At 38.0% G+C, this 16,061-nt stretch overlaps 1 protein-coding gene across 1 annotated transcript in view; it reads left to right on the forward strand.

Moving 5' to 3' along the window:
• PRTG (protogenin) overlaps positions 1–16,061 on the forward strand; it is a 93,317-nt gene that overhangs the window by 25,791 nt on the left and 51,465 nt on the right. Inside the window, 5 exon segments of the mRNA XM_075100311.1 lie at positions 12,100–12,244; positions 13,251–13,384; positions 13,683–13,820; positions 14,914–15,072; positions 15,667–15,826. Coding sequence (XP_074956412.1) covers positions 12,100–12,244; positions 13,251–13,384; positions 13,683–13,820; positions 14,914–15,072; positions 15,667–15,826 — 736 coding nt within the window.

Below are 16,061 nucleotides of genomic sequence, written 5' to 3' on the forward strand. Positions count from 1 at the left end.
CCAATCTACCTTCTTTAAAAGGTTAAAATGCCTGCTAGGAGATTCTAAATGGCAAATGGTTAAGAAAAATCTTTGCAATAGACAGATTAATAGGTATCCCATATAAATTATTGATAGTGTCAAATCAATGCAGCAGTTTCAGTCTCATTTAGCCTCCCTATTATTTAATTGTAATGCTCTAAGGTAATTGCCTGAGACTGGACTCCTTTTTCAATACAGTTCTGAACTATTGTCTTCAAAACTGCTGCTATGGTGTTTATACTGTCACAATTCAAGTATTTCTTAATATTGGTGAAGTCATAGAGGAGCATTTCTTTATCCTTTTATTTTCATTTAAGGAAGAGAAAATTGGTGTATTAGGTTTATCCTGGAAATATGTTTAACTCAAGAAATATCTGTGAAAACACACAGTGTAATCGGATTCACAAATAGCATGGTGATAGGGTAAATGTTTTTCTGCTTGCTGATATTTCCAGTATACAGAGCAGGCTGTGGGGTCTTGTTCTGTATGTTCCTGAACAATGTAGGGAGATATTATTTTAAAAGGGAGCATAATTTGCACTTCTGTGACTACTTTTCATTTCAGTGTAGACTAAAGGAAACATGACTCATTACCATATCCAGAATTACAGTTTTGCCTTGAACTAGTATTTTGCATGGAAAATTTTTGATGAATTTAAACTTAAACATTTTGCTTAGTGACTAAAGGGAAGGTTTATCTTCCTCAGATATGATTTCAGTAAACCAGGTATAAAATTTCTTTTAAGGAAGTTTCCCTGCCACTTGGAGTAATTATAGAGGTGTTTTCAAAACTATTTGTGAGGAAAAACGTCCTAATTTTTCTGAGGTATTGGAAGTATAGATTTAGGGCTAAATGTACAGTTAGATTTTTCTGTAGAATTTTCTTTCTGCCAGCATGGTGGTAGTTCTGAAGATATGTGGGCTTTTTGTCTTGTGAAAAGACTCTCTGCTGACTATTGACCTGCATGTTCAGATGTTTCTGGAGAAAGATATTAACAAAGAATCTGAAAAGTACTGAAAGATTTCTGTATGTAGAAACAGTAACTTAAGTTCCAACCAAGCCATGGTTTGAACAATGTTAGTAGTAAAGACTGTATACCTGGCTATAAGAGTTTTTAAACTGACAGAGTACTGTGATTTGAGGAGTCCTTTTATTTATCTAACACTACTGTTTGCTTGATTCCATCTCTCTCTTGTTTTTTTTCTTTCTTCCTTAAAATACTTATTTTGTTATGTAATGCCTGAATTGGATGTGTGTCGTGTTGTCGTCCCATCCCATTCCTGTCCCCCGCCCCCCTCCACCTTTGTTTTTTGTCATTTTTGATGTTCAACCTCTAGGTTTTCCAGAAAAATTATTTTATTTTTCATATCAGGAAATCAAATGTTTCTGTCATGTAATCTTAGGTCTGTATCCTGTCTTCTTTCTAAGAGTGAGTTCTTAGTAACCAGCTTGATCAAACAAAAGAGAGGCAGAAATTAAAGCTAAAATACAAAGCTGGAAAACAAAACAGAAAGGTGAAATGAATATTCTTTAACAGGGATGACAATCCAGGCAATCCAAGTGAATACTGTTTTTTAAAGTCATGTCTAACAGTTTAGTGTTAGTACCTCATTAAAATCCAGGGATTAATAGCAGTAATCTCCTTGTTGCACATTAAAAGGATTTAGTTTAATTTGAGATCAGATGGTACAAGGTGCCATTTTAGTAAAGCTGTTCCCAAGGAATCAATGAGAAGTGGAATGGCTTAAAGACTGTTGTTTCTCTAACTGTCCCAGTTATAGTACATGTTTATGTATATACCTGTATGGATTTGAAAATTGTGATGAACTGATTCGATAATCCTTTATAAAGTATGTTATCTTTGGAAGTGAAATTGTCTGGAAAAGCTTGTTTGAAATGTTAAGAAAGGCAGTTGGCGTTTCAGGTCCATACTGCCTTTCTGGGACTGGAGGTGTGGATGGGCTCAAGTGAGTTCAAGGACATTAAATCTGTGAATACTGGTGTTGGAGAGTCAACCTGTAAACAAGAATTCTTCTGTATTAGATAAGGAAAATGTGCAATATTAAGTTATTCTTTCCTGCAAGTATGCAGGAAAGTGCAGTACAGACTGGGATCCACCTGGCTGGAGAGCAGCTCTGTGGAAAGGGACCTGGGGGTCCTGGTGGAGAGAAAACTCAACATGAGTGAACAGTGTGCTGCTGCGGCCAAGAAGGCCAACAGGATGCTGGGTTGCATCAAAAAGGGCATCGCCAGCAGAGAGAAAGAAGTCATCATCCCACTCTACTCAGCGCTTGCCAGGCCACACCTGGAGTACTGTGTACAGTTCTGGTCCCCACTATACAAAAAGGATGTGGGCAGGCTGGAAGGGGTCCAGAGAAGGGCCACCAAGATGATCAAAGGATTGGGCAGCCTGCCATATGAGGATAGGCTGGGAGAGCTGGGTTTGTTCACCCTTGAGAAAAGGAGGCTTAGAGGGGATCTCATCACCGTGTACCAGTACTTAAGGGGTACCTACAAAGAAGATGGAGACTCCCTTTTTGCAAGGAGTCCCATGGAGAGGACAAGGGGGAATGGACACAAATTGCTTTTGGGGAGATTCCGATTGGACACCAGAGGGAAATTTTTCACAGTGAGAACAGTCAACCATTGGAATAATCTCCCCAGGGAAGTGGTTGACTCGGCCACATTGGACACCTTCAAGAGTTGTCTGGACAAGGTGCTGGGCCATCTTGTCTAGACTGTGGTCTTCCCAGAAAGGTTGGACTAGATGATCCCTGAGGTCCCTTCCAACCTGTGATTCTGTGTGTGATTCTGTGTGTGATTCTGTGTGTGATTCTGTGTGTGATTCTGTGTGTGATTCTGTGTGTGATTCTGTGTGTGATTCTGTGTAGCATGTGCAGTGTGTGTGAGTAGTTGGAACAGAATTAGTTGTTATTCTCCCTTTTGTATTATAGGTGTTTTTAAGCAAGCGAGTGAGAACAACCACCATCTTGAGAGCCCTAATTTATGAGTTAATTAATTTGAGGAGAGGCATAGGATGAGCTAATGAACACTACAGTCCACTCCCTGTTTTTAGAAGATTTTGGGGAGAAGGAGAGGATGATAGGTTGGTTGTTTTATTGCTATCAGTTGCTTTTTGTTAGGCTATCTCAGCTCATTAATATGTCAATGTGTGATGGCATTTACTGCCAGGGATTAATACAGAGGAAAAAAAGACAATTTTAGAATTCTAGTGTAAAAAGGTAAGCACCTGATACAGTGTTATCCAGAATTCTTATTTTGTATTCTTAACAACTTGGCAATGATGTCAGCAGCCTGTGTGATTTTGTGGAAGATTTTACTTATTTATTTTGTGGTGTTTCTGATTTATTTGAAAAACAAAAAGACTAATTTTGTTCCAACTGAGTTTAACTATCATGCTTTTGTCACTGTATGCATCTTTGGTTATTAATTAAAAATAAGTATATTAAACTAAAGTTTTAAGCAATAGTAGTACAAAACCATGGAGTTTCAGAATATTTCTTTAAAATGCCAAGATATAGAAAAAGGGTGTTTTAGTTAGGCACTTATTTTTCCAACCACACTGGCCGAAATTAAAAATAACAGCTGACTTTAGGGAAAAAGCCATGCTTCCAATTTATCAGAAGAGTTAAATCTTTGGTAATTTACAAGAATGGCATTACTAGTATGTTGTTTGAATTACAATCTTTTCCTCTTTAGTCTTTTATAACAGTCAGAATCAACTGAGTCTTTTCCTTTGTGCCTGAAAGAATCAAAAGTGTTCTGGATGATATCACTTCCTCTTACACACGGAACTCAGTTGTGTCTCAAACTCAGTTGTTTGCCTTAAATAATAGCCATTAAGAGGAGGGAAGTATCTGTGCAGACAATAAGTGAGGCTGTGCAGACAATAAGTGAGGCTGAAGGAAGATAAAGTCTTTGCAGACGTATGCATTTATGAGCTAAACTACCAGAGGTCCATAGTTCAGAAGCAAATCTTTCTGATGCCTGGAGTGGTCAAGATGACTGGAGAACTAATGTTTTGGTCCCAAGTTAACATATACTGTTGCATTTCAAAGAAAAGTGAGATAAGATAAAATTAAGCCTGATCCTTGGAGTTAGAGAAGGACCACTTAAAGGAGAATACTTTGCAAGAAGCAAAATCCAATAAGTAGTCTCCTTTTCCATTGTGTGTTGGTGCATTTGGTTTTTTTACTATTTTGTCTTTGGTTTTCTTCCAATTATGTTGGATTTTATCCAGCTTTATGTCAGATGGTTTGTTGCTCAAATGTTTAGATCATAATTATATGAAGACATATTCTTTAGTATGGTGCTGCTCTCTTCATCTGATCACAGTAACCGGTGAAATTCAAGTTCCTCTTGATATTATCTGTGCTGCTGCAGCTTTAGCAATGCCTCCACTGTGACAACAGTAGGTTGTTTTCAGTTTGCTGTCCAGAATAACTTGCAGTTTTGGATCTACTTGTACTTGCAAAGTAAGTACTTTTTCTCTGTAAATGGTCCAATTAACTACAGTGATCCAAACAGGGACTTCAACATAGTTATAATACTTCTTTTAATTAATTCTCCTCTTTTTTCTTTTCTGTTTTTAAAAAAATTATTTTCTTTAAATGGAGAAAATGTATTCACTGGGTGCAGTCGGGCTGACACTTTGCAAATTTTCTCTTACAGTCTTGGTCCTACTCATGCCTCCACTGACCCACAACACTGCAGATTCTGAGTTTTTGCAGTGCACAGTGCCAGTGATGTGGAGTTACCTGAATTGTCCATGATGTTTTGCTGAAAATAGATTTAATTTCGACCAAAAAAGGTCAACAGGAATCTATAAGGAAAAGCTGAGCATTATAATCCCTTTCATCAACTGTAGCACCTGTGTTCAATATGGTAGTCTTGCTGAATAACACATGCATTAATTAAGAGAAACTGAAAACAATACCTGGAGAGAAAAAAAAACCAAAGGGAAGAGAACCTGAGGGAAGGAAAAATCCAGCTTCCTTGTTAATGGATTTAAGATTGTTGTAAACTGAGATATAGCCTCATACAGGCAGAAGACAGCATTTGCTTGTAACTTAGCAAATGCAGGAAAAAAAATGTAGTCCCTGTGCCAAGAAATTCACAATTTAAGTAGGAAAAAAGAGGCAAAGAAATTCAGACAGGAGACTGCAAGGAATTGTACTGGTTCATGTGTTTGGTCTTGGTCTACAGCCTAACAGATACTGGAAGTTTTTTGAGTGCATCATGACACAGTGAATTGTAAGGACAGGTTAGGTCAAGAACCTCAAAGCAGTGCCGACTTGAATTTGGAGTTCTCTGATATTCATACTTTATATGAGCATGCCCACTATTTTATACTCATATTTAGTGGTAACTGAAGAATTTCAGAATCAGTTCGGAGATTCTTGGTACTTCAGTGACTTCATTGGAAGAATATTATATTGCCTTTAAATAATAGCACAAATGAGATATTTGTCTTGTATCTGTATGTGTCATGGAAGGTAAGTTATAATTTAAATCAGGCCTGTAGCCACATTTCTTAGTGAAGTAAGAGTAGCATGTTCCCAACACCATGAGCATCCTCTTAGATGGCATACTACGTGCTTCTGCATGAATTGATGTATAAGCTTCTTCCTTAGCAGCTTATTAAAAACATGGTATTTTATATACCGCAAGACCTGTCATCTACCTGCATCATAGAAATCCTATATTATAAGACTTTACAGTTATCTGGAGACATTTTCCTTGTGTGTTTTGGGTTCCATACATCAGTATGGAAGTAGAATCATTGTATGTGTTATGCCAAAGTTGGCTTTAGGATTTTTTAAATTAAAACTATTGATTTTAAATTGAAACTCAAGAGGTTATAACCTGCTTCATAATTAATAAAAAACCCAATAATATCTTCCTTTGAAAGGTTTGTATTTCCCCATGCACTTTGTGTTTGTTCTCTTTGCACAGATGTGTTTCTAAAAAAGCAGCATTCATTTGTAGACTGCAGCCTATACTGATTAAAGATGGTCAGGGTTTTTTTAGACTGAACAGTTTAGGTTTGTGTTGCTGTAAAAACTTAGCTCCAATTCAACTTGTTTTCAAATCCTGAATATATAATTTTAAATAAGTTGGTTGATGATTTGTTTGGTTTTATTTTTTTAAATCAGTTGGGCTATCCTCTTTCCAGCATAGTTGAACAGCTGTTGAAGCACCAGAGCCTACCTCTTGTACCTGTTGATTGTCTTGCAACTTTTTTCTCTGAAATAAGTTTAGTGACTCACTTGGCTTGAAAAGAATGGAGATGTGTAAGGATAGTGATAAAGCTATTCAGGTGCATCAGCTGTTGAACAGCAAGTGTGTAAACTGTTGTCCAGCAATAGTGGTTCCAGGTGAGGTTGAGTGGTGGCACACCTCAGCTGTCTATTATACCTTAGGTGATCATCTGCTGACTGACACTCGTGTTCTACTGAGGGGTTCTTCTGGCACTGACTCTTTCTTAGATATCCTGTTGTTTATGTACTAGCTTTATTATCTTATCTCCACAGATTTAAGGGCCTATTGATGTAAAATATACTACACTGATAAAGCTCTGAAGAGCAAGAAGAATGAAAGAAAAGGCTGGGGCGGGGTGGGGGGGGGAGGCAGGGCAGAGAGCTGCAAAACAGAAGAGCCTCTTCATACAAATCTACTCTGAATTGTCTTTATGCCTGGGGGCAGGGGGGAAGCTAATAGATTCTGGATGTTTCTGAAGGACAAAGTTATTTTCTTTGTGAAAGAATCTTTACTGTAGCATTTGGTGCGTGGCAAGTGGCAGGAGCAGTGCCACAGCCCTTGGGCAGGTAGGTAACAGCCCAGGTACCCCTTGTGCTAGCAGTTGTGTTGCCTCCCTTACTTGTCTGTTCCTTGCTAATATATTTCCCTTTAGCAGCCTCACCTGAACTTCTCCTGCTAGAGCTAAAGCCTCTTCCTGCTTTTCTGTTCTTACTGATAAATGACAGTTATTGCTCCTTCTTCTCTCTAATATCTCCTTTGTATATTTGTAAGACTTCTCTCTTCAGTTTTTCCTTCCTGGGGCTAATCAGGTCCCAGTGCTTTTATTCTTTACTTACAGGCCAGGTTCTGTTTTCTCCTGAAATATCCATTTTTATGCCCCATATTTTAGAAATAATAATTCTAGGTCAAGCAACACTTGATTAAAATTTTAAGGGTGAATGTAAAAAATCACTGTGCTTGTTGTAGCACATACAGAATGCTCTTTCACAGTAATCCCTTTTCACTTACAATTATGAAAAACTTTACCTGTATTGCTCCATTTGTGTGACATTCACCTCTGAACTGTATGTAGTAATCAGAACTTGAGCTCCTAAATACTTTATTTGATTTTTACTAGCATCTCCTGGGAAACTCGGCAAAGATCTACCCGTTGGGTCACTTGACAACAGCTCCAGCTCTGTGTACTCCAACTGCTTCATCAGAAATGGGGAGAATAGCGATGTGTCCATAGTCTTGCCGTGTGTCTGATCTGACAGTAGTCATGTAAAGGTTATTTTCGATCCAGATCCAGAACAGAGTGTGCTATTTGAACACCAAATCATTTGGAAATATGTGTCTATATACCAAAAGGCATGGCATAATCTGTCTTAAGCCTCACTCCTGCAAGGACTGAGGAATTGCACTAAACTCAAGAGAAATATGTGCAAGTTGGCTTCATTACTGAAATGTAATACACATGTATATTTGTTGCATTTTTAAACACTCTTTCAGAGAGAGCATCATGAAAACTTGATCAAAAAGAGAAAAATTGATATTAAATTTCTCATGTGCTGTTCTGAAATCCATTTGTTTTGAAAAAGTTTTTCTTTAACATGCAAGTTCTTTCTTCTCAAGTGAAACCTCTTTGCCTGAGAATTAAAAAAAAGAAAAAAAAAAGGAGAAGATTCTTGGTTTCATTTGAATGGTTAGGGCTATTGCATAATTCTCAATAGCATTAACATGTAAGTTCTACAAATGGTATTATATACTTCTGTTCTTTCCACCTGAGCAGTTCATCTGAGTGTTTCTTGAGACACGCTTAAGTGGTCGGTGTCATGTGCTGGAGAGTTTCTCAATATTTGCTGCATTCTGATTACATGAAACCCAATTCTGTGCTACTGTTTCAGTTCAGGGACTAATTTCAGTTCAGGGGTTTATCTTTCATGCTTTAAGTTTCTTTATTATGCAATTGCAGTCCAGTCTTGGGCTACTGTCAGCTGTGATGAAACCAGCAAGCTTTAACAATAATAAACACGTAGGTTGTTGGAATTTCTTTTGCCTCTTAAGAAAGCTCATTCAGAAAATAACACTTAATAACACAAAGTGTGTGAGTAGAAAGGGCAGCATGAAAGGGAACAAGTCACCTGGACTTGTGTTTGAACAAGCTTCAGGACTTCATTTCAGGAATGAATGAAGTAGGTGTGTGGTGTTCGGGTGCATGCTCTCTCTCTGAATGAAGGACTGCTGCTGTATTTAAACAAACAGAAAAGACGTGAGAGATGAGCTGTGTAAGTTTTATTTTTTCATACTTTAATAGTAAATCTTCGTAAACCTGTTTAGGTACACAGAATATTTTTTTTTTGCATGCAGGATAGTATTCAATCCATGTATGGTGCAGGAGACACAAGCAGTGTTCCTCTAGTATTTAATCAGTGTGTGACAGCAAGTAATCACTTGATTTTTGAGCCTGTGGATATTTGCCTCCATGGAAAATGAGGGAACTCATGCCAGAACTGAACTCTGATTTCTCTCTGCATAGATAATTTTGTTGGACAGAACTGTGTGTTTTATGCCATGAAAGACATTAATACTCAGAAGTATGAGTGCAAACACATGTTCCCATCACATTAATTGCAGGAATTTATAAAAGTAAGTAGAGTTTCTAGCTATTGTTTTCTTCTTCTGTAAGCAGCATTTGGTATCTTGCAAGTTAAAAAGGGTGGGAGCATCAGGTTCTCAGAGTAACATTAATTGTTTTCTTTTGGCTATAAATCTAGGAACAAAATTATTAAACAGACTGGAAAAGAGGGGGGAAACTCAAATAAGGCGGCACTTAAATTTATTGCATTTTGCTGGGTTGTTTTCAGGAGCAACGTGTCTCTTGAGACTTTGTTTCTTATCCATTTTATAGAGCTCTGGCCTCTTAACAGCACCGCTTCAATGACTTTTTCTTGGGGTTCTGAGTTGGTAGCAGCACTTGCCATGAAAATAAGCCTGTTAAAGAGAGGTCAGGTTTCATGAGACAGTGATAGACTTGTAAAAACAGATTTTACTGGAACAAATGAAGTCAGAATTAAGGAGAAACCAGAGATTTGTGTAAAGAAACAAGATACAGAAGAAGCAAGTACTAAGCTAAACTGATAAACAACGTATAAATTCAGATGAGAGATAAGTGGGCATTTTTTGTTTCTAAAACTACATTTAGTGTGATTAATGAGTTTTTCTGAAGATTTTGTGCCATTCTCCATAGTTCTGAATTTTGTTATCTTTAAAGATTAATTTTCTGAGGAAATGCGTTTTTCCTGCTCAGGTGGAAAAATGTTCTTTAAATACCAGCTTCAATTAACAACTTGAATTGGATTTTCTAAACAGTATAGCTGAATCTGTTCTTGCTTGCTACTATGATGACATTTTGTGTTATGTGAAATACTAATTTTCCTCAGTTTCTTTTGTAGTTCTTGAGAGTCTCGCTTCTGTCTTTAACCTTCAGCTGTAACGTACCAGATGCATGGAAATAAATAATTCTTTTTATATACATCAATGAAAACCAGATATTGTGTTTCTGTAGCCTCGCTCTGTCCCTTTAAATAATTGTGCTGATACAAGAAAATTCTGGGTGTGACTTTATAGTTTCTGTGGAGACAAAACTTTTAAAGGTGTGTAAGAGCTTTGCTTTGATAAGACTAATTACCCTTCTGCTGTGTTAAAACGGTCCTTTCTTATGCCACTGTCTGTGTGGTGCAGCTATCTGTTAAGAACAGCACTAGGGAAATATTATTCTGACTCCAGGCGAACACAGGTTTTCTGTGTAGGGAGGAATTAGAACAGAGGAGGAGAAGGGAAGGGAGGAAGTAAGACAAGCCTGGATGCTTCCCCCCATCCCCCCTTCTGTGGTGGAAAACTACAGGAGAGTTGGACTGTGTCAAATTTAGCAGAAAGCAAATCTGGAAAGTTTAGAGTTATGGGAACAACCTGGTGTATGTGCAGGTTATTTGGCTTGCACTGAGTCCTGTTCTGTGAAGCTGAACTTCTGTAGGTAGGCAAAGAACTGTTAGGTATTTTTTTCTTCTTCTGATAATTCCTTAGCAATCAAAAGAAAATCTGTTTAAGGAGAGAACTCTTTTCATGTCTATCCCAGCAGACTTGAAATGTAAGACTTGTGCTGTAACATCTTTATGCAAGTTGCGGGGTTCTTTTTGTTTGTTTGGTCTTGAAACTCATATTGCTCAGAAGTGAAAGACTAAAAAGTAGAACATAGGGAACTGGGATAAATTCTGCTGGTGAGATAGGCTAGTTCTGTCTGCGGTGAAGGTGTGTAGGGAACAGACTCCAGTGTGCTGGGGTTGTGGAGACCTGCTGCCAAAAGCAGGGGACTGGTCATAAAAATGGATACCAGGAGCATCTCTGCTTGCGTCCTCGGAGTCTGAATCACATTTGAGGTGCCAGACCTGTTTTCCAAAACCACGGTGTTTGCATCATGTGGCCACAACTGCTTTCAGGTGATTTTTGCTGTACAAAGTAGTTTGCTTGTCTTGTTAATGACAATCTTTGGGAGGTCTGTTCACGAAGCTGTGACAGTTTAACTCTGCTGGTATGATTAGGAGTGCTCGTTCCTGCAGTGCTGATGCAACTACAAGAATGCAGTGCAAAAAAACCCAGGATTTATTCTGAGCTGGAAAGTGAAATAGGTATACTAGTTATAGGAATCTTTAAGTTATGTAGGTAGGCCCATGTTAGGAGTTAACTTGTGTGTGGAGGGGAAAACAATCAGGTCATGTCACATTTCCTTCACACTCCAATATTAATCTATTGATGCTATGCCATAGTATTAAAATGACAGGGCAGGGAGCATTTGTTAGAATGCTTGGTGTGCATCAGTACTGTGTGTGTCCTCCATGCAGAAGGGTATTATTGAGAACATGTTAAAGTAAATAGTAAATGTGTGTGGAATTATTTGTTTATCCAAAAGGAGTTGCCTCTGAAGAGTTGTTCTTTCTGTTAATTATGTTGTAAGTAGCAGTAAATAGAGCAATTAATTAGAAGGTTTTGTATTCCTTTCCCTTTTGGCTTTTATCTTCTGAGCAAAGAAATCCAGCTACTGATAAACTTCTGAAGTGTCTGTTAGCTGGAAGGTATTTATTGATCTGCTGCTTCAATTGGCTCGATTTTGTGAACTCCTTAAGTTCTAAATGCTTGAAATTATATTGATGCTTTGTGTATCAGACATCCAATCAGTGATCACTCACTGTTGGGATGAAAGTGTTCTTACATGATTAAACTTATTTTGAGATAATTTTTGGTTTATTCTTCCTATCAAGCATGAACATGTCCAATTCTCCAAACGCTTTTACTAAAGTGAGTATTATTAAAGGAATAAAATATGACTGTCAGGAACCAAATGTTGTTTTGGAAATTTTCTATTACAGTCAAATAATTCTTTTTTAGTAAAGTGGGGTCAGTCCCAAACTCGTTGAATTTACATGAACTTCAGTAGTGTAATAATTGATATGCTTTCCAGCTGCATGCCAGTCAATTTGTATGCTTAATTCTATTTGAGAGTGTCATTTTCATTGAAACATTTTTTTACTGAATTAGGTTAAAGCAAAGTTGTTTTAACTAAACCTTCAACCAAAGAAACCATGCTATCGAACAAAGTTGACAAGGTAATTAGACCTATCTTTCTTTGCATGTAGAAAAGAGGACTATTTGAAGTATTTCTGTGTATTTTTGCAAGTTGATCTATGATCTGGAGTTTGGTTTAGCCAGGATTTTTTTCTCACTTTTGTCTTTTAAATTCGATGTTCTCTCATTCTTAGCCATTTCTGCATTTGAAGTCCAGCCACTTTCAACTGAGGTCCAAGAAGGTGGAGTAGCTCGATTTGCCTGTAAAATAACAGCAAACCCTCCTGCCACTGTGACATGGGAAGTGAATCGAACAACTTTACCTTTAGTCATGGACAGGTATGTAGACTTGCACATTTTAGCATGTCATTTATTTTATCTGATAGTTTTGAGCCTGCTACAGGAAGAAAATCTGAATAGTTTCAGTGCCATTACATAAAAAAGATTCCACATGTATAGTATGACAACTATTAAAATAGCTAGTAATAGTTATGTTGTTACTGAATTTTAAATAGGTGTTATGACTGCAGACCAGAATCACCTGCTATGGTCTACACAGTAATCATTGACCTATGATTTGTCATAGGAGAATTTTGTATGCTAGTCATCCTCTGGAATGGGAATTGCTGTTGGGATACAGCATAGATGGACTTTGACTGTGGGGATGGTTTGAACTAATGGGATTGCTTTCACAGAAGAATTGATGCTGAACCTGTTTTTCTTTAGAGGTCCAATAAAGAATTATATGTACAGAAAATTGAGTTAAAACACTTTTTGCTAGGGGAATTCAGTGCAGGGGGAATTATTTTGAATTGATTAACTTGAAGCATACAGCCTGCTCCCTGCTAGGTTCTTTCCCTGTTCAGATCGTATTCATTGAGCCTGTTTCCATCCTTGACGTGTAACTTTTGTTGAACATGTCCAAGATATCTAACATGTAAAGGAAGGTGAAAAAAGAAACATAGAAATTGAAAGCATAGGTGGGTTTCTGGGAACCATATACCAGTTATGCCAGTATATCAGAAATTGCTGCTAAAAATCAGCCAACCTGAATGGTATGAATGTAGTTACTGTCTAACAGTTGGGATGGTTGCTTCTGAGGGTGAGAAAGATCTGCTTGTTGAAAGTAAATTCCTTTGCCTGTAATTGTGGTGCTGGGGGGAATCTCACTTGTAATTCAGAAATGTGGGAAGTGAGTCATGTAGAGAGAATGTTTTTGAGTCTCCAGCCTGCTCTCCCCAGGTCAGTGTAGCAATGGCTGTTTGTAAATCGAGTTGTTAATTCTGTGACAGTGTTCACTGGCTGAACATTTTTCTGCTTTTCTTTTTTTTTGTTTCTTTGACAGGATAACTTCTCTACCTACAGGAGTTCTGCAAATCTATGGTGTTGAACAGAAGGATGCTGGGAATTATCGATGTGTTGCCACAACAATAGCCAATAGACGTAAAAGCACTGAGGCAGTGCTGAGTGTTATTCCAGGTACTCACCACGTGGGATTTTTTTCAATGGCATGATGTTCTTTTTTACATTATGACAAAAACATTTACATGCATTGAAGAGCTGTAACTGAACAGTCCTCTGAAACAGTCACCCAAATAATTTGGCTTGCTTGTATCTTGTGGCTAAAATATTGTTCAGTGTAAGTTTCCACAATTACTGAAATAAGGCTTAGGTGTAAATTTAATTTTAAGCATCCTTTTAAAAAGTCATGCTTTATTTCATATTTAATTGAGTTTTTGTTTAATTGTTCTCACCTTCTTTCCCCCCCCCCCAAAAGCCTCAGACTTGAAGCCTATTCACAAGCCATCTATAATAGCTGGTCCTCAAAACATTACGGCTTCTCTTCATCAAACTGTCATACTGGAGTGTGTAGCCACAGGGAATCCAAAGCCAATCATCTCATGGAGCCGGTTAGGTAGGTCTTAAAATTACAGCATACAACTTTCAGCCTGTGCAGGGGAAGTGAAACTGGAAAGAAAGGATTTCAGCAATTAGGTTACTGTTCTAAGGCTTCATGTAGTGCGTAATGATTAGTAGGTTAGGGTAGTAGGTTAGGGTAGGATAAGTGAAACACTTTTAGTTGCATACTGTTTAGTATGTATGCAACAGTTCCATACTGTTGTTAATAAGCCCTGAGGTTTTCTGAGGCTTTGGACTCCCCAGTTCTGCTGTCAATCCTGCACTGCCTCCAGCGCAATGTGGGCAAAGTGCTGGGTAGGGTGGTGACCTCCAGTGATCTGTGACTTGGAGTAGAATCAATGGTGAGTTAATAGACTAAATAGACTATGGATAGGTATAGTCAAAGCCCAGGTAGTCTGCCTGGAAGGGGAGAACAGAGAGAATGCAATAAGAATAATAACATTCATCAGCACATCACATTTTTCCGTTGAAACTACGGCTTTTTTTATTCTGATGTACTTAAATGTGAAAGTCAGGACTGTACCTGTAGAAGCATGAAAAGTTTTCCTGTTTTTATTTCTAAAAGTGGGAGGAATAAATATGTTTCCTATTTGTTTCAGTGGTTCTTATAGCCAAACAAGTAAGAAAAACAGTTGCCTAACAGTCATAGAGCATTTGCTGTGAAAATAGAAGAAAATATATGGTAATCAAATATACTCAATTTTATCCCCAGTATAATTCAGAAGGAGGTAGATCATCCCTGTTTGTAAAGATGATGTGGATGTTGGTAGTAATGAACTGAATCATCATGCAAGGCAATTGGGGAGGCTAACTGGGAAAATGGCATTAGTTTTTCAGCTGTGATGGTAAATTTCAGATATAAACCACTTACCAAGTGGTGAGACCCAGCCATCTGAACAGTCAGATAACTAGAGCAAAGACCAAAGCAAATGCAAAACGGGAACCTCTGGAAGCTCATCTGTGATTTCCCTATGCATCTTTTGACTTTTAAACTCTATGCCATTACTGCCTAGACAACCCTAGATAGGTAAGTTATTTAGATACATTGAACAGTCTTGTAACCACTCTTCTCTCGCTCTCTCAAACAGACCATAAGTCCATTGATGTCTTCAATACCCGTGTCCTTGGAAATGGGAACCTCATGATCTCTGATGTAAAGGTGCAGCATGCAGGCGTGTATGCATGTCGAGCCACTATTCCAGGCACACGAAACTTCACAGTAGCAATGGCAACTCTCACTGTGCTGGGTGAGTCTGCTTTGACTTCCACAGTGTATTTTAACAACGGGTGTCTGAATTGAGCTGCGCTATGTACTGGGCTGAATTTTCATCTCAAACATAGCATGCCAAGGGCTGTAGGGAGACTGCAGAGATGAAACAGATCACAGAACTGTGGCTGCCTTCTTCTGTCTGTTGACTTAGATGAGAAGGTCAGAGACTCACCGTTTGAGTTATAAACTAGCAGTTCATTTGCACTTGGAGATACCCAGGTGCAATGTTTGCTCTGGGAAGACAGGCTTTCAACACTAAAAAGAATCCCATAACAAAGCAGAAATATGTAATATATATGTATGCTTTGTGAGCAATATGTCATAGGCTGGAGTTTGATTTGTTTGTATTCGTAAATGCATGAACAAAAATGTGTAGAAATGTTGCTATCTGTGCAGACAGTATGTATCTTTAAACAAATGTACTTAGTTTACATGCAACGTGCTTTCTGCATGGGTATATGTGTATCTGAGTGGCCTGAGGAGAGAGGTTTATGTGTGGAAAATTTATTATTATTCTGATTGTCCTTGCATTTTTGGGGGCTTGAATTTGTTTTTTTCCCCTTATCTGTAGCTCCACCTTCATTTGTGGAATGGCCAGAAAGTTTAACAAGGCCTAGAGCTGGTACTGCTCGTTTTGCTTGTCAGGCAGAAGGAAATCCTGACCCCAAAATTTCATGGTTAAAAAATGGAAGGAGAATACATTCCAATGGTAGAATAAAAATGTACAACAGGTAAGGTTACAATTGCTGTATGAGAGCTGTGCTAGTGATGTGCTACCAAAGGATGAAATTCCAGTAACTAAATATAGCCAAGCAAGATATAACTCCAGTAAGGAAGATATAACTCAAATAAACATGACATTGGACATAAAATGTAGCTATGGATATTTCCTTGGCAGAAGGAATGCAGATTAGTCAATACCTAAAATCCTCAGCAAAGGTTTTGTGACTGCTGCCTTAACGAGGG

Source organism: Phalacrocorax aristotelis, chromosome 7 (genome assembly GCF_949628215.1).
Source record: "Phalacrocorax aristotelis chromosome 7, bGulAri2.1, whole genome shotgun sequence".
NCBI classification, from domain to species: domain Eukaryota; kingdom Metazoa; phylum Chordata; class Aves; order Suliformes; family Phalacrocoracidae; genus Phalacrocorax; species Phalacrocorax aristotelis.